This window comes from Rissa tridactyla, chromosome 7, assembly GCF_028500815.1.
Source record: "Rissa tridactyla isolate bRisTri1 chromosome 7, bRisTri1.patW.cur.20221130, whole genome shotgun sequence".
Classification (NCBI taxonomy): Eukaryota; Metazoa; Chordata; class Aves; order Charadriiformes; family Laridae; genus Rissa; species Rissa tridactyla.
Window position 1 is genome coordinate 45224962 of NC_071472.1, and position 20411 is coordinate 45245372.

General features: G+C 65.4%; 1 protein-coding gene across 3 annotated transcripts; it reads left to right on the forward strand.

The window, feature by feature from the left end:
* Positions 1–7905: 7905 nt before the first annotated feature.
* SEPTIN4 (septin 4) lies at positions 7906–20020 on the forward strand. 3 transcript variants are annotated; one of them, XM_054210128.1, is made up of 12 exons: positions 7906–8013; positions 13413–13712; positions 13946–14039; positions 14164–14250; positions 15137–15260; positions 15455–15589; positions 15679–15796; positions 16141–16242; positions 16625–16721; positions 16871–17033; positions 19538–19637; positions 19941–20020. In XM_054210128.1, exons 1-12 carry the CDS (start codon positions 8011–8013, stop codon positions 19998–20000), a joined length of 1383 nt encoding a protein of 460 aa, XP_054066103.1. In that variant the 5' UTR covers positions 7906–8010; the 3' UTR covers positions 20001–20020. The 3 variants fall into 3 exon arrangements, with proteins under 3 accessions (XP_054066103.1, XP_054066104.1, XP_054066102.1); XM_054210129.1 differs by lacking the exon at positions 7906–8013 and adding an exon at positions 13007–13176; XM_054210127.1 differs by lacking the exon at positions 7906–8013 and having other exon boundaries at positions 13007–13712.
* The last annotated feature ends 391 nt before the right edge of the window (positions 20021–20411 follow it).

Below are 20411 nucleotides of genomic sequence, written 5' to 3' on the forward strand. Positions count from 1 at the left end.
GTGTGGCAGGGACTGGGGAGGTTGGGGAGGTGACAGTGACTCTGTCCCCCTCTGGGGGGTGGCTCCTTCGTCTGACTGCCTGTACCGCATCACCCTGGTGAAGGGACAAGGGCAAACACCCTGCCAGGGTCACGGTGCTGTCATGGCACCCTTGGTGACATCACACCGTGCCGGTTCTTTGCTCTGGGAGCAGGACACCATCGCTCCCCAGGAACATCGGGGTGGCGGGGGACCCGTTGCTGCTGTCACCCCTGGAAAACACCATGGTCCCCAAGTCCCTGCCGCCATGGGAGAGCAGGACCTCGGGAGACCCCCAGCCTGGCAGCGGGAGCCCCGCATCCCTGCAGGACCCCCAGTTGCCCTGCAGCTCCTCACCCAGCTGCATGGAGCTGCTGAGCGGGTTGTGGCTGGTGCAGCCAGTGCCACCGGGCCACTTGCTGGTGGCCCTGCAGAGGACCCTCGGTGCCAGGCAGGGGAAGAGCCAGGCTAGAACTGGCAGCCGGCCACAGCAGGGCCAAAGCGTTGGCAGCTCGGTCACCCCCATGACCAGTGACTCATCCCAGAATGAGCCACCAGCTGAGACCCACCCCCCACCAGGCAGGGAGGTGGCCCTGACACAGCCCCAGTGGCCCCACGCCACAGCCGTCACCCAGCCGAAGCCCCCCCATAGGGGTATGCAGCACCCCGTGTCTAAATCCAGCCACCGGCGTGTGCGGCACCCGGCAACAGCCTGGCAGGGCTCCTGGCCCCCATGTCCCCTCCCAGCCCAGCCTGACACCGGGGTGAGGGGCTCAACACCCCTGCTCCCAGCAGCCACCTGTCCCCTCCAGCCGTCACCTCCCAGCAGGGACAAGGGCACTCAGACCAAGCCACAGGCCACCGAGAGCTGCCCCCACGCCACCTGTCCCCGCCAGGGTCCCACTGTGTCCCCTTCCGAGGTGGTCCCCAGTGATGTCCCCAGCAGGGCTCTGCCCAAGCTCAGCCCCAGCTCAGCATGGTGGCCCTTGCTGCAGGCTGGTAGCCAGGTGTCCCCAAGTCCCAGGTCCCCCCGGGTGGGCCAGCAGCCAAGTGCCGCCGAGGTGGTGGCCAAAGGCACCAGTGGCTCTGGCAAGGACACGTCTGAGCTAGTGCTGCTCGGCAGAGCCTCCCCCACCGTCCTCCCGCACAAGGCCCAGACCGAGAGCTCCAGCTGCGATGATGGAGACGAGCCATCACCCACCGGGTTTATCACCTTCTTCGTGGGTAAGTTTGGGTGACGGGGTGGGAGGGAGAGTGTGGCTTCCCCCAGCATCTCAGCAGGGAGGGCACTGGTGCTGCTGGGACCCTCCTGGGGGGGCAGTGGCTGCCTGAGGGAAGGGGGGTGGATGGGCAGTAGGGTCCTCGTGAGGCTTGAGGAGATGTGCAAAGAGAGGAGGTGCTAGGGTCCCGTGAGGGCACCCAGCTCCATAGGGATGTCCGGAGCTGGAGAGAAGGGTGCTGGGATCCCACCAGAGTGCCCAGCTTCACAGGGACACGGGGAACTAGAGAGGGGTCACTGGGGTCCAGCAAGGTGCCCAGCTCTGTAGGGACATGGGGAGCTGGAGAGGGGCCACTGGGGTCCAGTGGGGTACCCAGCTCCATAGGGACATAGGGAGCTGGAGAGGGGCCACTGGGGTCCAGCGAGGTCACCCAGCTCCATAGGGATGTGGGGAACTGGAGAAGGATTGCTGGAGTCCCACCAGAGTTCCCAGCTCCACAGAGACATGGGGAGCTGGAGAGGGGCCACTGGGGTCCAGCGAGGTCACCCAGCTCCACAGGGATGTGGGGAGCTTGAGAAGGGTCATTGGGATCCGGACAGGGTGTCCATTGGGACAGGTCCCCATCCTTGGCTGCAGGAAGGCTCACCCACACTGGAGGATTTTCCAGCAGTGAGCGGGAGGTGGCAGTGAGGACCTCCGGAGCCATTTCCACCAGTGTTTCTGTGGCTCTGCCCATCCCTGCTTTGAGCAGAGGCTGGACTAGAGCTGACCTGAGATCTCTCCTGTCCTAGACCCCTCTGATCCACCATCCTACGCCTGACGCCTGGGTCTGCAGGGTCTCTGTCATGGTTGGCACTGTCCCCAGAGCAGCCATTTGTGCCCTGAGCACAGCGTCCATCCTTCCAGCTCAGGCTGGGGACTTTTCACGGTCCAGGGGGAGAGCTTGAGCCCTTCTTCTGTGGTCAGAAGTCCAAGTGACCTGCATGGTGGCTGAGGGACAGGCTGTGGATGATGTTTACCTGGACTTCAGTAAGGCCTTTTGATACAGTTTCCCACGACATCCTCCTGGAGAAACTGGCTGACCGTGGCCTGGACGGGAGTACTCTTCGCTGGGTTAGAAACTGGTTGGAGGGCTAGGCCCAGAGAGTCATGGGAAATGGAGCTAACTCCAGTTGGCGGCCGGTCACGAGTGGTGTTCCCCAGGGCTTGGTATTGGGGCCAATTCCATTTAATATCTTTATCAATAACCTGGACGAGAGGATCAAGTGCACCCGCAGTAAGTCCGCAGAGGACACCAAGTTGATCTGCTGGAGGGCAGGAAGGCTCTACAGAGGGGTCTGGCCAGGCTGGGTCAATGGGCCGAGGCCAATGGTGTGAGGTTCACCAAGGCCAAGTGCCAGGTCCTGCCCTTGGGTCACCCCAACCCCATGGGTGCTCTGGGCCGGGGGCAGAGTGGCTGGAGAGCTGCCCGGGGGAAAAGGACCTGGGGGTGTTGGTCGACAGCAACTGAATACGAGCCAGCAGTGTGCCCAGGGGGGCAAGAAGGCCAACAGCATCCTGGCCCGTATCAGGGACAGTGTGGCCAGCAGGACTGGGGCAGTGATGGTCCCCCTGTACTGGGCACTGGTGAGGCCCCACCTCGAGTGCTGTGTCCAGTTTTGGGCCTCTCGCCACAAGAAGGACATTGAGGTGCTGGAGTGTGTCCAGAGAAGGGCAACGGAGCTGGTGAGGGCTCTGGAGCACAAGTCTTGTGAGGAGCGGCTGAGGGAGCTGGGGGTGTTCAGCCTGGAGAAGAGGAGGCTGAGGGGAGACCTTCTCGCTCTCTGCAGCTCCCTGAAAGGAGGGGGTAGCCAGGGGGGGTCGGTCTCTTCTCCCAAGGAACAGGCAATGGGACAAGAAGAAACAGCCTCAAGTTGCGCCAGGGGAGGTTTAGGATGGATATTAGGAAAAATTTGGACACTGAAAGGGTTTTAAGCATTGGAAGAGGCTGCCCAGGATGAGGCTGCCCAGGATGAGGCACCATCCCTGGAGGGATTTAAAAGATGGGCAGACGTGGTGCTGAGGGACGTGGTTTAGTGGTGGCTTTTGTCAGAGTTAGGTCGATGGTTGGACTTGATGATCTGAAGGGTCCCATCCAACCTGGGCGGTTCTATGATTCTGTGATTTGGGCAGAAGGGTGTCACTATCACAGCCCCATGTCCCCCCTGCCGCCGCAGCCTGGGCTGGGACAGGAGCCACCTCCTTGGGTCACACATGTCGTCGGGACCTGGTGGCTCCATGGGGTGAATCCAGATCCAAGAAATCCCCTTGGGGCACAGAGGCTGATGTGGCAGGTCGGTACCCGCCTGCCTCAGTTTCCCCTCTTGCCGGGGTGTGGGACAGGGGTGCTGGACGTGAGGATGGGAAGAAGGGGATGTTTCTGCAGCTCCCTGTCCCCCCCCAGAGGGGGCTGATGAGCGGCCGATGTCCTCTGGTCCCTGAAGGGTGAGGCTGGCCCTGGGCGAAGCCAGGCAGGGGAATCCTGGGGGCCACACGCTGCCCCCTCACTCGCTGGTGGGTTTTGTAGGGTCTACATAAACATGGCATTTTTAAACCCAGCACGGGGGATGCTGCTCTCCCGTGCTTCCCTGCAGCACCACCGCCTTCTCCCATCGCCCATCCCTCCCTGTCCCTCTCTGCCCTCTGGGGACATGTGGGTCCCATCCCTGACCAGGGTGGTGGGCCTGGGGTGGGAGACACAGGGACATGGAGGGGGGGGACAGCTAGGGCTTAGCTGGGGCGGGGAGGGGGGTGGCGCTGGAAAACCTCAGTCGCTTCTGATGGGAAACCTTGTTTCTCCTTGGTCCCGCTGCCGTCTTCCACCGGCTCCGGTGCAAACCCCTTCCTGGACGCTGTTCCAGAGGAGGTAAGCGAAGGGCTGGGGCTGCGGGGTGGGAGCTCGGGGTGACACCAGGGTGCTCCTAATTTCCCCAGTGCCACCAGGTCTCCAGGCCTGGCACCAGAGGCGGGTACCACTTGTGCGGTGCATCCTTTGCAAAGGGTTTGCTGGGGCTGGTGACGTGTGATGAGTTGTGGGAGGGCTCAGCAGGGGGAGGGCCCACAGGCAGGAGATCTGCGTGGCTGTGTCTTGGGGTGGGACCTCCTGGGCTTGTGGGCTTGGATGGCTGTGACTCTCTGCCCCCACTGCTGTGCCACCATCCCACGGGGCTCACCCTGTGAGGGGCTGGCATTGGTCAGACACAGGGGATGGTGGCCCCCGACAGCCCCCAGACCCCCCAGTACCCTGACCGGAGACTGGAGCTGCCTGGAGAGAGACAGCCTGGGGGGCTTAGGGCAAGGATGGGGTGACCATGGCACATGGGTCTGGGGGACTGGGAGACTCTAGCATTCGGGGTTAGAATTTGGGGGACCCCAGCACATCCATCTGGGGCTATTTGCTGCCCTGCAGGGGGCCGGCACAGGGACCAAGCCAGGCACCGGCAGCCCTTCCAGGCTCCAATCACAGGAAAGAAGGCAAAAGGCAGGAATTGAAGGCCAGGCTTTCAGGGTGCTACCCTGAGCACAGAACTCGGGGGGCACCGCGGGGTGCACAATGTGACTTTATCCTCTCCCTGCTGGGAAAAATGAGGCTGCTTCAGAGAACGGGAAAGCGCAGCCTCCCTGGCTGGCTGCTGCCTCTGCCCGACCTTCGGGTGGCTTTTAGGATGGACCCTGTGGGGCTTTGTCCCCTGGGACGTTTTATTTGGGGCAGCGGTGAGGTGCTCCGCTCTGGCCAGCATTCCTCAGCCCAGCCCCCGCACTGGGAAGGCCCCAAAACTGGACCCGTTGCAACAGAAAGACCTAAAAATAGCGGTTCTCACGGCGGATGCAGAAAAGCATCCGAATATGCGGCCTCTGAACCTGCCAGCAGCCGAGGACGGTGCCGACCCCTCAGCCTCATCCCAGGCCCGGCAGCCACTCCGTGGCCTCTACGACCCCAGATCTTCCCAACTGACCCCCCTTTTGAGATCCCCCTCCCCCATGCAACCAAAGCCACCAGGACCCGCCTTGACGTTGGGGCGATGTGGGTGCAGGCCGGGAGGGGGGGCGGGATACAGGCAGCCCGCGGGGTGCAGGCAGCGAGGAGGCAAGGGGTTAACCTCCCCCTCCCACCCGCCGGATGCAGCGTCCTGGGCTGGGCTCTTTCCATCTTGTTTTGGTTTGGAGGAATAAAAGCTTTGGCAGCATCGTCCGCCGCTTCCCAAAATAACTCAGCCTCCCATGGTAATTATAGAGCTCTGGTCCCTGGTAGCCGCTCGCGGTGGCTTCTTGGCCCTGCCGTGCTGTGCCGGGGCCTGATAACGCTGCTGCCAGCCCGGGGCAAGGGAGACCGGGGTGCCTCGGGGACCTCTGGGACCTCTCGAGCAGCGCCAGCCTCCCTCAGCGTCACCGTCGCTCCCCTTGCGTCATCCCCCAGCCAAGAAAAATACAGCCCCTTGCATCCCCCCCGCCTCCGCCTACTACCCAGCTGATCCCTTCAGCTTTTAATGCTCTATTTAAAGCCCGGGCTGCAGCTCACCCGGCCTCGCTGGGCACCGGGCTACTGGAGCGAGGCCATGACGAGCCAGCAGCTTCTCCAGGCTGTGCCTGTCAGCACGGCTGAGAACTTGCAGCTCATCACAGCAGTGCCCGGCCTGCCCTCCCGCCTCACCCTGTGGGGCTCAACGCTGCTCCTTGAAGGGCAGGGAGAGCCGGGGCTGAGCTCCTGGAGCCTCCGAGCCTGTAATCCCCAGTAATCTCGGAGGAAAGCGCTCAATGTGAGGATTAGAGATGCAAACAGCCACCCTCACCTGCCTGCTCCCTGCCTGCTGCCCTGCCTGCAGCCCTCTGGCCAGCAGTGGGCAAGGAAGGGCTGCCAGGCAAGTGGGCTCACTGCCCAGCTACCCCAGACGGACGGGGTCTGGGGGGCTGTTGGTCTGCCCCCTCCCCGCCACCAGATTGATCCTGTGTTGGTTATTTATGGGAATAAAGGGAATGCGGGATGCCTAGTCCCCGTAACATGGGAGGGGACAGCACCCCGGGAAGTGACAAGGTTTGGGGACAAGGCCAGGGCACAGCCACCGCTGGCCAAGACCCCCCCCCAGCCCCATTCATGGCCGGGAACACAAGCGCCCCATGCCACCCCGGCCGGCTGTGCCAGCGTCCTCCCCTGCCCTCGGCGGGGACCGGGGGGGACACAGCCACGTACTGCTGCCACTCACTGCCTTTGAAAGCCTGGGCATGGGGCTGGGGGCATCCCGGGAAGGGGCTGCAACCCCTGACACAGGATGGGGACAGGGACAGGGACACAGCCCGCAGGGCTGCTGGCTCCCCCTGCCAGGTCTCCAGCTGCCAGTCGGTCGCAGCCGAGCCAAGGCAGGGCCGGGGGCAGGATCGGCCACCATCAGCCCCGGGAAAGGCTCCGGGAGGGGGAGGCAGGCTGGGATTTTGCAGAGGGAGCACTGGGGAAAGAAGGAATCCGGTGTCCCATGCCTGGTTGAGTCACTTGTACCCGGCATGCGGTGCCCGATGGCTGCTGTGTGATGCTCAGCGCCCGGTATGTGGTTTCCAGTACCCAACACCTGCTAACTGGTGTCCGGTACGCAGTGGCTGGTGTGCCCAGTGCCTCCTGCCCAGTACCCGGTACCTGCCGAGCAATGCCTGATACTGGTGCCTGCTGCCGGGAGGTCAATGCCTGGTGCTGGGGCCTTGTACCCACCGCCCGCTGCCTGCTCCCTGGGCTGGGACCCTGCGCCTGGAGCACGGTGCTGGTGCCCTGTACCCAGTACCAGTGCCCTGTATCTGGTACCCAGTGCCAATGACCAGTACCTCTGCCCTGTACCTGGTGCAGGTGTCCTGTTCCTGGTACCCACTTCCCTGCTCCAAGGCCCTGGTGCCCCCTACCCCGTGCTTGGTCCTGGTGCCCCGGTGCCGATGCTGGCACCCTGTGCCTGGTGCTGCTGCCTCGTGCCAGTGCCCCGTGCCCACTGTGCAGTGCCTGGTGCCGGTATTGGGTGCTAATGCCGGTGCCCCGTGTATAGCACCTGGTCCCAGTGTGCTCGGTGCCTGATGCCAGTGCTGGGTGCTGGTACCCGGTGCTGATGCCAGTTCCCGGTGAGGTGCCAGGGCCTGGTGCTGATGCTGGTTTTTGGTGCGGTGGCAGGTGCTGATGCCAGTGCCCCATGCCGATGCCAGGTGCTGATGCCGGTGCCTGGTGTGATGCCCGGTGCTAGTGTCCATACCCCATGCTGCTGCCGATGCCAGTGCCCAGTGTGATGCCTGGTGCTGATGTTGGTGCCCGGTGCTGATGTCGGTGTCTGGTGTGATGCCCACTGCTGATGCTAGTGCCCAGTGCCGATGCTGGGCGCTGATGCCGGTGCCCGATGTGATGCCGGTGCTGGTGTCAGTACCCCATGCCGGTGCTGATGCCAGTGCCCAGTGTGACACCCGGTGCTAGTGCCGGTGCCCGGTGCCCATGCTGGGTGCTGATGCCGGTGCCCGGTGCTGATGCCGGTGCTGATGCTGGGCGCTGATGCCGGTGCCCGGTGTGATGCCCGGTGCCGGTGTCGGTACCCCGTGCCGGTGCCGGTGCCCGGTGCCCGGTGCCGAGCGGCCGCCCCCGCCCCGCCCGCCGCCCGCCCCGCCCCGGGCCGCCCCCGCCCCCGCCGGCTGCTATTTCTGCTAATCCCGGCGGCGGGGCCCGGCCGTGCCGCTCGGCAGCCGCCGCTCCCGGACGGCGCCCGGCGCCGCAGCCATGGTAAGGCCGGCGGCGGGTGGTGGGGGCGCAGCCGGGCTGCACAGCACCGGCACCGCACCGGCGGCCGGGCCCGTTCCCGCAGCCCGGTGCCCTCCGTGAAGGTGACGGTGCGGCGGGGGCGGAGCGGGCCGGGGCCGCCGGTGCCGCAGCGGGGCGGGCAGATAAAGGGGGGGGGACACGGGCGACGAGGCAGCACCTGCCCCTTCTGCCCCCCCCGCCTCCGGCGGGCAGCGTCCCGGGACCAGCCTTGGAGGAGATGGCCGGGGGGGGACACGACGCAATGAGACTCCCTGCCCGCCGCCCCTCACCGTGACATCGGGGGGAAGGCGACGCTGTCACTGAGCGGCACCTGCGCATCCCCGCAACCTGCGACACCCCCGGGGTGTCCCTGTGTGGGCGGGGTTGGGGGGGAGCAGTGTGTGCTTTCGGGTGGCTCCGAGCGGAGCATCGGTCACCCAGCCGTGTCTTTGGCAGGTCCCCCCGGCTGCGGTCCTGGTGGCGCTGCCAGGCTGGCCGGGCCCTCCTGCGGGGACCGTCGTGCACGCCCGCAGCCTGGCTGCGCTTCGGAACCATCTCTGCAGTTACCGGCAAGGTCCGGAGCAGCCAACGGCCTTCCCGGCGCGGGGGGAGCCTGTCCTGCGTCACTTGTCCTGCCTCACCCTTCTTTGGTGGTGGCAGGTCCCCAGGAGTTGCTTGTCAGGGCCACGTCCCCACAGGGACCTCGAGGCTCTGGCCATGCCCAGGGTGGGGATGGAGATGGAGGGTTGTGGCTGTGGCTCGCGTGGCAGCAGGGTTGCGGCAACCAGGACAGCCGCCCTTGGTGGGAACCATCGTGGCCGTCCTTCCCCGGCAGCTGCCGTGGGAACGGGACCGGCACATTCCTCCGGAGCGGGAGGCAGTGAAACCAGAGAGGAGGGCGGCTGACAGAGCGTGTCGCAACCGGCGCCGGCGAACGCCTTCCCCGAAAAGGCTCCAAACTGTGGCTTTAGGGATGGACAGATCCAGGCTTGGAAACATCTTGTGGGGGGAGGACAACAGTGGCAGCTGTGTACCGGAGAGGAGCTGGGTTCGTTTGGCCGCAGATGTGGGGTGAGCTGGGGCTGGAGGTGGCTGTGGACACATCCAGAAGGACCTGTGGAGGTGGAGCTGGTGTCCCCTGATGCTGGTGCCACATCCCTCTGTCCCCAGAGTGGTCCAAGGCCCACTCTGAGAAGCAGGATGAGCAATGGTCCCCCTCAACCTCTGCTCCTGGCTCTTAGTGGGCTGGTTCTTCTCACTTGTCCCCACGTGCTGAGACGCCGCCTTGTTTCCAGCCCAGACAGGCCCCGCTGTCACTTGTCGGCTCGCAGGGAGCCATCGCACATGGTCCCATCCTGGGGTCCTTGCGCAGGCGCTTGTAGGTCCCTTGAGCTTTAGGGTTCCCTGCAGGAACGGGGCTGGAGCTGCTGCACTGGGGGATGTGTGGGAAAGGCTCTCATCCCGCGTGCTCACCCGCCTGGTGCTGACACCCTGCCCGACCGGGGACCTGTGCCGCTGCCTGCCTTTGTGTCCATCAGGCTGTTAGAGCTGGTGGTAGACTCAGTTTCCCAACTGGGGTGTTGCTGATGGGATGGGAGGGGAGAGCTGGGGGTGAGACACTCGATTACAGCACGCCGGCAGGAGCGTCCCATGCATCCGGAGGCAGCCCAGGTGTTGCCTGCCCCAGGGAAGAGTGAAGCTGGTCCCGGCAGAGCTGGGCTTTGGTGGGGGCCACCGTGCCCTTGTCCCATGTGGAGCTCGTTCCTTTGGGACAGGGTGTTTGTGCCTGGGATGCTCAGCTGTGGTGGAGCGGTGGGTGCTGTGCTGTGGGTGGCACATCTGGATGTCACCTTTGGGTGGGCTGGGGACACCTCGTCCAGCCTGGTTGCGGGGACAGCATCTCACTGGGACCTTCCCTTCCTTTCCCTGCAGAAACAGGCTGGGAAAACGCATCCCATGGGAATGTGGTGCCAGGCAGAAAGATGCAAAGGGGCAGCCGGAGGCTTTCCCAGCTGGGGCTTCGCCTGCTGCCCCAGTGCCCCCCTCTGCCGCGGCCTCGGGCTGTCACCGCGAGGGGAAGGTGTGATGCAGTGTGACAGGTGGGGACGCGGCAGAGCGAGTGCCACCTCGCTGGAGCTGCTGGGCCGGTGACAGCCCCGACGCCGAGAGCCGTCTCGCAGGCAGCCGGGCGCGTAATCCGCTTACGGGGACACCGGCGCTGCCCCAGGCTCTCGCTGCGGTAAATCCCTGCTCCTGCCGGGAGTGGGACGGTTAGAAAGCGGTGGGTGTTGTAGGAGAACTTTGCTACACCCGGCAGGGGGGGTCTGGGGGGCGAGGGGCACCGCTGATAGGGTGCAGAGCCTGGCTGGGGTGGTGGTGGGGTGCTGCAGCCTGCGATGGTGGGGGAAAAAAGGGCTGCAAAACAATCGGGGAGGTGCAGTGTCAGCCAGGGATGGTGGGAGCGGGCTGAGCAGGGATGGCTGAGGCCAGGAGGGGATGGTGGCATCTCTGCCACCGGGGTTGGGTGACCGCAAAGCTGGGTGGGGGGAGAGCCCAGGGTTAGGAGAGTGGCTGGGACCCAGGGTTGCTGGGGTCCGGCACAAGAGCATTCAGGGCCCACTCTGCACCCGCCGACTCGGGGTTCCTGGCGTCTGTCCCAGCCCCAGCTGATGCTTTGGGTTTTTTCAGCACTTTCCTGGTGAACGAAGCCCTTCTGTGGCCGAGTGACCCCGCGCCTGAGCTGCTCTGATGCATCTTGACATGCATCAAGGTGAATCACCATCCCGGGTGACCCCCCACAGTGACAGCTCAGGTGCCCTCCCTCGGCTCCTCCCGGGGCACTGTTAACCCTTTACCTCCCCAAGGATGAGCCAGGAAAGCCGAGGCAGGACCTCTGGAGCTTCTGCCAGAGATCCCTGTGGTGGGCATCATCCCTCCTTCTCCCAGCCAGACCCAGCAGGCATAGCTGGAGCAGCAACTTGGAGCTGTGTGGGTTGTCAGGCACAAAAGTGTTTGAGTTTTCAAGCTGTCTTTTATGGAAAATTGGGTTTCTCTCCTCAAAGAGGGCTGGGGGCCTGCTGGGATGGCTGCGGGTTACTCCAGGGTGGGGAGTGGGAGAGGATCTGGTGTGCACTGGGATGGAGGAGGTTTTTGTCCTGGGATGGAGGTGATTGCCAGGGCTGAACGTCCTCCTGGGCTGTAGCCAAGCTGTGTGCTCAGCCCAGGGGTGCTGGTGGTCATGCAGTCCCCCAGGACCTGCCTTGCCGCCTCTCTGGCTAACGGCGCTTTGCGGGTCCTTCACGTCTCCACAACTGGGCAGGAGCTGGCCTTGGCTCTCCCTGTCTGTGCCCCCCCCCCGCTGGTCCTGCCCCCCAGCACCCAACAGGGGCCGTGCCTGGCTGCTGGGTGCCGTGGGCGCCCCAGCCCTGGTGCCTGCCTGGGGTGGAGTTATGCTAATGCTGCTCCCCATCCCTCAGCTCAGCCGTGCCGCTCGGCATCCTCTCCAGGACGTGGGCGACACCGGCTCTGCCATGGCCACCTGCCCCGAGCTGCAGCCTGGGCAAGAGGTACGGGGGCAGCATCCCTCCCCGGCAGGGCGAGAGAGGGGGCAGGTGGAGATGGGGGACGCGGAGCACCCTGCTGCTGCGGGGAGGTGCCACAGCTGATGCTCTGTCCCCGGGACAGCCTTGCTGGGGGATGCGCTTGCTGCGGGACCCCCGAGGATGCGGTGCAAACCCACCCCATGGCACAGCATCACCGAGGCCATCGCTTTCTCTGGGGAGGGGGAGCCCCGAAGGGCTGGAGCCCCCATGGGATGGAGCGGCAGCAGGGCCGGGAGCCCTTGGCAGTGGTGGCATCGTCTCGCATCCCTGTGCAGCCCCCAGTCGGGCTGTGCTGTGGTGGGGGCTGGTGCTGAGCCCCCACCCCAGGTCAAGGTCGGTGAGGAAGAGGATGCTGCAGTGACACAGACCCACTGAATGCTATCGACCTGCTGGGGGAGAGGGGAGTGTGGGGCCCCCACAGCCTCTGCCATGAGGGCACCCGCTGCCCCCCGCAGTCCCTGCCACCGAGCACCATGCTGGTGGCTGCAGGGGTACTGGGGAGCTGGGGGCAGGCGTGCGAGCGCGCAGCCCCAGCAGCGCCGTGACCTTGTTTCCAGCCCGCTAATTCGGTGCATCTCGCCTTGCCGCCGGCACGGCTGCCCTCCCCGCCGATGGAGCGGGGACAAGGGACAGGGGAGGACGCGTGTCCCCATGGAGGACTCTTGCCTTGAGGCTCCCACCCCGGGGGGGGGGGCACTGACCCCCAGGTGTGAGTCTGCAGAGTCGGGGGCTCCCCCTGACCCTGTGTGCCCCCCATTTGGGGGTCTCCCTACCCACGGACCTGAGGTGTCATGCCAGTTGTCGTAGCGGGGTATAGGGGACCCGAGTGCCTGCTGGCAGAAGGGCTTGGTTCCGCGGGAGCTGCTGCCGGACATGCCCTTGGGAACGCGTCTCCTCCCGCCAGCGCTTGTAAACAGGATGTGGAGCCGTCCCAGTCCCGCCGTCCCTCATCCCAGCCCCACCAACCCGCGGGGTCACCGGCTCGGGGGCCACTGTGCCTGGTCCCCCTCCACCCCCCCACCCCCCCAATCCCTGCCTGGGGCTGCTGCCTGCACTGGCTCCGGGATGGGCAGAGGCAGGAGAAGGGGATGTCGGGGTCCCGGTGCATGTGAGGACACGGCCTGAGTGTGGCCATGGGGTTTGTAGCCCCTTTGCCCGGCAGGTTCCGCTGCCCTGAGCCCTTTGCCTGTGGGGTTGGTGATGGCTGCAGGTCGGGTCCCCCGGGGCTGCAGGGATGGGACCCCCTTGTGCCATCGCCCACGCTGAGACCCTGCGAGCGGGCAGGCAGGGGGGGCATAGGCAGACCCCTGCCCACCCTCCGCTGCCCCCCTGGGTCTGGCCCCCCCGCCAGCTCCTCCACTGCTGCTGTTCATCTCTTCTTGGTATCTCTTCCTCCTCCCTGTCCTCCCGGCAGGCCATGGGGTGTGTGGGGGTCCTGGCCACCCCAGAAGACCCCGAGGAGCGGCGGGGTGCCCAGGGGGAAGGTCCCCATCCCTGTCCCCTGGAGCACCAGGAGCCAGCTGCCATCCCCGCACCGCCAGCTGTAAGCGCCTAGGGGGCATAGGACCATGGCCGTCCCCACTGCCATCCCCATGGCTGTCCCCAGGGTGGTGGCCTGTCCCCTGGGGTGGACATGTCCTCCCTCTCCTCCCATCTCTGCTATCCTTGGGGTGCATGTGTCTGGCTGCTGTGGCTGAGGGGCTTGTGACGCTGAGTCGGGCAATGCCACCTCAGGCTGGCACTGCCACCATTTCTGTCCCTTCCTGTTTTGGTCCCCAGATAAAGCGTTTCCTGAAGGAGGACTCGGAGGAGGCTGAGCTGACCCAGTTCCTACGGGATTGCCCGCCGGCTGACAGCCCCAGGAAGGTGGAGCCCCCGGAGAGCCGGCGGGAGCCCGGCCACCCCCTCTGCGGCGTGGGCAGGGTCCCCCCTGACGAACCTGCCGACGAGAGGGATGCCAGGATCTTCTCCCGGTCTCGGCCCTCGGATTTCCAGCAGCACATCGCCGCCCCCCCGCCCCCCAGCCCCAACCGCCCGCGGAGCCCCTGGGGGCAGCTGGACCCCTACGACTCCTCCGAGGTGCAGGATGTGTCTGTGGGGAGGGGACGTGGGGCGAGGGGCTGCAGGAGTCGCTGTGGAGGCCATTCCCACCCTCCCAACCCAAGGGGTTTGGGCAGGCTTTGGCCGCATCCTGCAGCGCCCTGACCCTGCAGGACCACTTTGGGGGGGTGCAGGCAAGGGGGTGGCCAGCCAGGATGAGGGGACGGGGTGGGATGGTGGCGATCCCTGTGCCATGTCCCCTCTGCCCACAGGATGACAAGGAGTACGTGGGCTTCGCCACGCTGCCCAACCAGGTCCATCGGAAGTCGGTGAAGAAGGGCTTCGATTTCACCCTCATGGTGGCAGGTATGGAGGGGGTGGGGGGTGAGCCTGGCACGGAGGATGCTGACCCCCCCCCCGGATCCCAAAAGTCATGGAGCGGGGGGCGGGTAGCTGCTGCCCCCTCCTCACCTTTGTCGCTTTGTCCCAGGGGAATCTGGGCTGGGCAAGTCCACCCTGGTCAACAGCCTCTTCCTGACGGACATGTACAGGGACCGCAAGCTGCTGAACGCTGAAGGTGAGGGGATGGTCCCAGTGGGGGGGTGTCCTGGAGGCAGGGGGGGTGGAGGGTGGGGTGGTGGCAGAGCTCCTGGGGGGCTGCAGCCCCTCTCCCTGCCCAGCCGGGTTCCTCCGGGTCTCCAAAGCCACGTGTGGCGCGTTGCCAGCTGCCTGCCGGCACTGGGGACCGCTCCAAGGCAGCGGGGGGACCCTCCCCCGCCCCCCCCGCCTGGCACCAGGACCCCCCACAGGGTCTTTGTGCCCACTGGGAAAACAAGCCCCAGCTTGTTGGGGATCAGCTGGATCCAAGAGGCTGCGGCCAGTCGGGGTCCAGGGCACAGTGCTGGTTCAGCTGCAGCCAGTTTGTGAATTTAAAATCGCCCAAACTTGCCCAAATCCCCAGGGGCTTGAGGCATTTGCTTGATTTGTTTTGAGGAGGTTATTTGATTTGTTTCCGTTGCTCGGAGCAAAAGCCAAAACACCCATGGCCGCGTGCATGGGAGGCAGCGGGAGCATCCTTGAGGATGCGGGGACATGGAGGGGTCCTGGGGGCAAAGGGGCACCCCCAGTGCCGGAGCCGTGGGGCCACACGGAGCCAGAAATGCTCCCGCAGTGATGCCTGGGCCCAGCAGACCCTGCGATGCCGGAGCCAGGCTGTCACAGGGTGGCGATGGCACAGCCACTGAGGGAGGGGCGCACATCCGTGTTGGGATGCGGGTGTTTGTGGCACAGAGCATCCCGTCTTGGTGCCGGACCCTGGCACTCGTGGGGGCTGATCCTGCAAAGCCACCCCAGCCCTCCAAGGTGGAGGGTGACACCTGGGGGTTGCAGCATCTCCCCGTGTCACCCCCATTGTCACTCGCCTGGCGTGTCCCCCACCGTCTCCGTGTCTCCTGCTGCTGCAGAGCGTATCACGCAGACGGTGGAGATCACCAAGCACGTGGTGGACATTGAGGAGAAGGGTGTCAAGCTGCGCCTGACCATCGTGGACACGCCGGGCTTTGGTGATGCTGTCAACAACACTGAATGGTGCGTCCCATGGGTGGGGGGGTCTCCCCGGGGCTGGGCAGTGCCACCACGGGTGCCAGTGGCTCCTCGGGGTGGGATGCCCATGGCCCCTCGGGGTGGGATGCTGAGCCATGGGAGGCGTTGAGCTGCGGATCCAGGGAAAGCCGGGGGGTCCTGCAGGGGGGACTCTGATGGTCACCTCCCTGTCCTTACAGCTGGAAGCCGGTGGCCGACTACATCGACCAGCAGTTTGAGCAGTATTTCCGTGATGAAAGTGGCCTCAACAGGAAAAACATCCAGGACAACCGCGTCCACTGCTGCATTTACTTCATCTCGCCCTTCGGCCATGGGTACGGGCAGCCCCTGCCTGCGCTGCCGGGATGGAGGGGGGCTGCGGAAGGGGCTTGGTAGGACAGTGCTCACCAGGCTTCCCCCACAGGCTCCGGCCCATGGATGTGGAATTCATGAGAGCCCTGCACCAGCGGGTGAACATCGTGCCTGTGCTGGCCAAGGCTGACGCCCTGACCCCCGCCGAGGTGGAGCGAATGAAGAACAAGGTAAAGGGAGGTTGGTCCAGCCTGGAGCCATCCCAGCAGGTCCCTGGGGATGGGGGTGCCCTGGGGGCTGGTGTCCCCACTCAGCTGGGGACTCTCTCCATCCCCTGCCCAGAGTTTGTCATGTTCGCAGCACTGCGGAGTACCATGTTGCCCACATGGCCACCAAGGACACATCTTCCCTGGTGCTCAGCTGGGGGCTGGAAGGGTCTGGAGGGGCGTCCGTGACACTTATTCTTGGGGGGGGCGGGGACAGGCTTTTGTGGGTCCTTGGGGAACACCAGCGCTGTGTGGTGCTTCCCACCCCATTTCCAAGTCCTGCCCTCAGTGGGGCTGTCTGCCTCCAGATCCGGGAGGAGATCGACCACTACGGCATCCGCATCTACCAGTTCCCTGAGTGCGACTCAGATGAGGATGAGGAGTTCAAGCTGCAGGACCAGGCGTTGAAGGTGGGTCTGGCTCCTCCAGCTCCGTCCTTGGAGGAGCAGGGCCCCATGGCCAGGAGGACATGTCATCCTGGAGTACCCTTGGGACTCTTTGGGGCCACACAAGCCCTCTGGCATCCCCAGCAGGGTGGGGTTGGTACATATCGCACTCCCCAGATGCATCACCAAGACCCCCCCAAGTGCCACCTGCAGCTTGGTGGGATGGGGCCGGGGTGGAGAAACCCATGCAGTGACTGCTGCCATCCCACCTGGGGCTCTCCGAAGCCCGGGGAGGCTTGGGAATATCTTGGCAAATGGTGCTGGATCCAGCCGAGGAGATACATGTGGAGGGATGTGGGCTGGGTGGGCAGGACCGAGCCCTGCTAACCCCCCTGTCCTCTTGCAGGAGAGCATCCCTTTTGCTGTCATCGGCAGCAACACAGTTGTGGAGGCCAAAGGCCGGCGTGTCCGCGGGCGCCTCTACCCCTGGGGCATCGTGGAAGGTAACGCTGGGCTGTGTCCCTGGTGTCCCACCAGCCCTGGTGGGATGGGGATATCACATGCCCCACCTCCACGCTGCTCAGCTTCTGGGGGGCGCTCAGGGGGACGTGGGGGGCTGGCTGTGGCTCCCTGACCCCGGGCTCCCCCACAGTGGAGAACCTGTCCCACTGCGACTTCGTGAAGCTGCGGACGATGCTGGTGAGGACCCACATGCAGGACCTCAAGGACGTGACGCGGGAAACCCACTACGAGAACTACCGCACGCAGTGCATCCAGAGCATGACCCGCATGGTGGTGAAAGAGAGGAACCGCAAGTACGGGGCTGGGAGCGGGGTGCCAGGCTGGGGGGTGTGCAGGGGGTGGTGGTGGTGGGGGGGGGTGTCTCTCCTCTCTTTGGGGTGACCCAGCAAGTGGTGATCTCAGGGGCAGGGGGGGTTGGGGTTGTGTGAGGGTCCATGCTGGGCAGCGTGGTGGGCTGGGGAAGGAAGACTCGGTGATGCGATGGGGAGGCACAATGTGGTGGGGGACCGTTCCTGTGCCATTGGGGGGGCTGGGGTGGGCGCTGCTCTGGCAGCGATGGGGACGACCTTGTTGTCCCCCCAGGGCTGGGTCTGTCTTAGGGGGGGCTGCACCAGCAGCGAGAGGGACCCTGTGTCCCCCCAGGGCTGGGGGTGTGTGTGTGTGTGCACTGGCAATGATGGGGGGGACCTTAACATCCCCCCAGGGCTGGGGCTGGCCCTGGGGAGGGATGCTCCAGCAGCAAGGGGAACCCTGTGTCCCCCCAGGGCTGGCCGGGGCGGGGATGCACCAGCAGCAAGGACCCTGCATCCCCACCCCCGCCTCAGCTGGATGTGTCTCGGGGGACGCTTTGGCAATGAGGGAGACCCCCCCGCATCCTCCTGGGACTGGCTGGGGGGGGGGATGCTCAAGCAGTGGGGGGGGACCCCGCATCCCTGCGGGCTCTGGGGCCAGAGCAGGAGCCAAGCAAGCAGCCGCTGCTGGGGCACAGTTGCCAGTACCAGCTGGATTCATGGCACCCGCATCCCATTTAGCCCCCCACCCCAAAGATGCTGGGGGAAGCCTCCCACAGCAGGGTCCCCAGTGGGACCCTCCGTGCAGGGGCATGGAGCGGTGCGGGAGCAAGCAGAGGCTGGGGAGGGGTGGGGAGACAACAAAGCAGCAGTGCTGGCGGGGGGCTGGCAGTGGCTGTAGGTTCCTCTAAGCTGGTCTCTCCATACGTGCCGCCGGCGAAGGCGGCATCCCTCCGCGCTGAGGCTGTGCTGCGCCGACTGCTCCGCCGACTGAGCCAGGACCTGGCCGGGGCCGTGCTTGGCCCCCGCCGTCCTCTTCCCCCTGCCCGTCCCCCTGAGCCCTACATAAAGAACTTGCTGGTATCCAACCCTGTCTCGGTCCTTCTGTGCCCAGGCAAGGGCCGGGCAGCCTCTCTCGGGGAGAGCCAGCCCCGTGGCCACCCACCACCCGTTGTCCCCACAAGTTGCCCTTGGGGTGCCGGCGCCACTGGCGGTGCCGGGAGGACACTGTGTGCCAGCGACGTCGCCCCGGCTCCCCCAGGCAAGGTGGGGTTGGAGGGATGTGTCAACATTTGGTGGCACCCAGTTTTTCCCAGTCGAGGGCTGCCCAAGGTAAGGGATACAGGGCGGGGGCACCCCCATCGTCCTGCCATCCCAGGGGGATGCGATTTTGGGGTGCAGGAGGCAGTGATGGACAGTCTTTCCCGGACTGGTGAAGCTGCTCGCCCCATTGCCAGTGCCCGGCTCAAGCCTGGTCTTGCTGCCAGGGCTAGAAGGAGCTCAATGCTCCCCCCACACCGGGCCCCCTACGGCAGGGAGCCGTGACAACGGGCAGTGACTTCCAAAGCGGCTCAAAACACGGCCAAACCCCCTCCCTTGCCATGGCACGCTGGCACAGCCCCCCCCCGGCACAAGGGGACCCCGCAGGGCAGGGGTGGCCCAGCCCCTGTGCAACATCCGCCGTGTCCATCACCCCTTTACGTGGGAGGGGCTGCACCGGCAGTGGCACGTTCCAGTGACACGTGGCGGCACGCGTGACACCTGCCAGCCATGGTGGCGGTGTCCCAGCCATGTCGTCACCCGCTGGGGTGGCACGTGGCATCCACAGGGACCCGGCTGTGAGAGCTGGTCCCTCCCCATTGCCGTTGGCATGGGAGAAGCCATCGATTCAGTTGGCTGCGATCCTTCGTGGTGGGGCGGCCCCGGGGATGCCTCCGGCTCCCCCCAGCAGGGATGGGCTTGAGTGGGAGCCGATGCTCGGGAAAAGGGGTGCGGGAGCATCCCTGGGGCTGGCCGGGCAGCGGGGTGCCCAGGGACCCCATCCTGCAGCGGGTCTGGGGCCATGGGAGAGAAGGCAGATGCTGAATTTAAGATGTTTTTAAAGCAGCAGAGGAAAATATTGGGCTCAGGGGGGATGCCGGCTCTGAGCATCCAGTGGGATGGTTCCCAAAATGGGAGAGCGTGGAGAAAGGCAGGCAGGGCTCTGCACCCTGGTGGAGGGTTCCCTGGTACCCCTTGCTCTGGTGGTGCCTCCCTGGGTCCCCCCCAAACTGGTGCATGGCAGGTGGGGGGGTGAGGTTTGGAGGGATGCTTGGAGCTGGTCCTATGTCCCCCGCCTGGAAAAAAGCCCGGAGTGATGCTGGCTCAGGGTCTGTGCTGGTGGGTGTTGGGTACCTGCAAGGTTTGGGGTCTCTGAGGCTGCAACACCCCTGGGGAACTGTCCCCTGGTGGGGAGGGGGGGGTGGCAGGGCTGTGACAGCATCCTCACCTCCTCTCTCTGCCCGCAGCAAGCTGACCCGGGAGAGCGGGACGGATTTCCCCATCCCTGTCATCCCCCCGGTGCCGGACGCGGAGACAGAGAAGCTCATCCGGGAAAAGGACGAGGAGGTGAGTGGGGGGGAGGGCTGAGCCCCCGCCCCGATCACCCCCTCAACCACGTCCCCGTCCCCAGCGCTGGCACAGCCGCTTGGGGCCACCCTTCCTTGCCCCATCCCGGAGGCTGCTGCCCCTCAGGCCAGGGTGAGGAGGTGTCAGAGGGGCAGCAGAGGGGTTCCCCCCCCACCAGCCCGCAGTTCTCGGGGATCCCAGTCCATTTGGGATGCTTGACCCAAATACGTTTGCAAGGGAGCTGGGGTGGCTGGGGGGTGCCAGCCCCTCCCCGCCCATGATCCCTGCTCTGCTCCCTTCCAGCTGCGGCGGATGCAGGAGATGCTCCAGAAGATCCAGAAGCAGATGAAAGACTCGCACTAGCCCCCTCCTCCTCCTCCTCCCCCCCCCCCCTCCCCCCATCCCCCAGATCAGGAATGTTTACATCATGCTCCATCCTGCCCCGGCCCCGCTGCGAGACTCGGTACCAACACCGCACCCGCCACCTTAAGCTGCTGTGGTATCGCCTTATCCAACCGGGACAGCGAGGGGACAGGCACCGGGTCCTGGAGTCCCCTGCACCCTGTCCTGGCTGGGTGCCTCCTCAGCTCCCCCCCACCCCCCCCAGGCTGGGCACAGCTTTGTCCCCTCAGCTTTGGCTTTCTCTGTTTGCCCTGCAGCTCTGGGGAGGGCCACCGGCCAGCTCTCCACATTGTGTCCCTTGTCCCCGTGTCACCTCGGGCTGCCTGCTTACAGCCGCTGTACTCCGCTTGGCCCTTGCTTAAGGCAAGAGGA

Bases quoted from the DNA above. Each gene is read 5' to 3' on its own strand.
- SEPTIN4 (XM_054210129.1), top strand. From the start codon at position 13,051: ATGGGGTGTGTGGGGGTCCTGGCCACCCCAGAAGACCCCGAGGAGCGG. The intron at 13,713-13,945 runs GTGCAGGATGTG...CTCTGCCCACAG, and splicing joins ACCCCTACGACTCCTCCGAG to GATGACAAGGAGTACGTGGG. The intron at 15,797-16,140 runs GTAAAGGGAGGT...GTCTGCCTCCAG, and splicing joins TGGAGCGAATGAAGAACAAG to ATCCGGGAGGAGATCGACCA.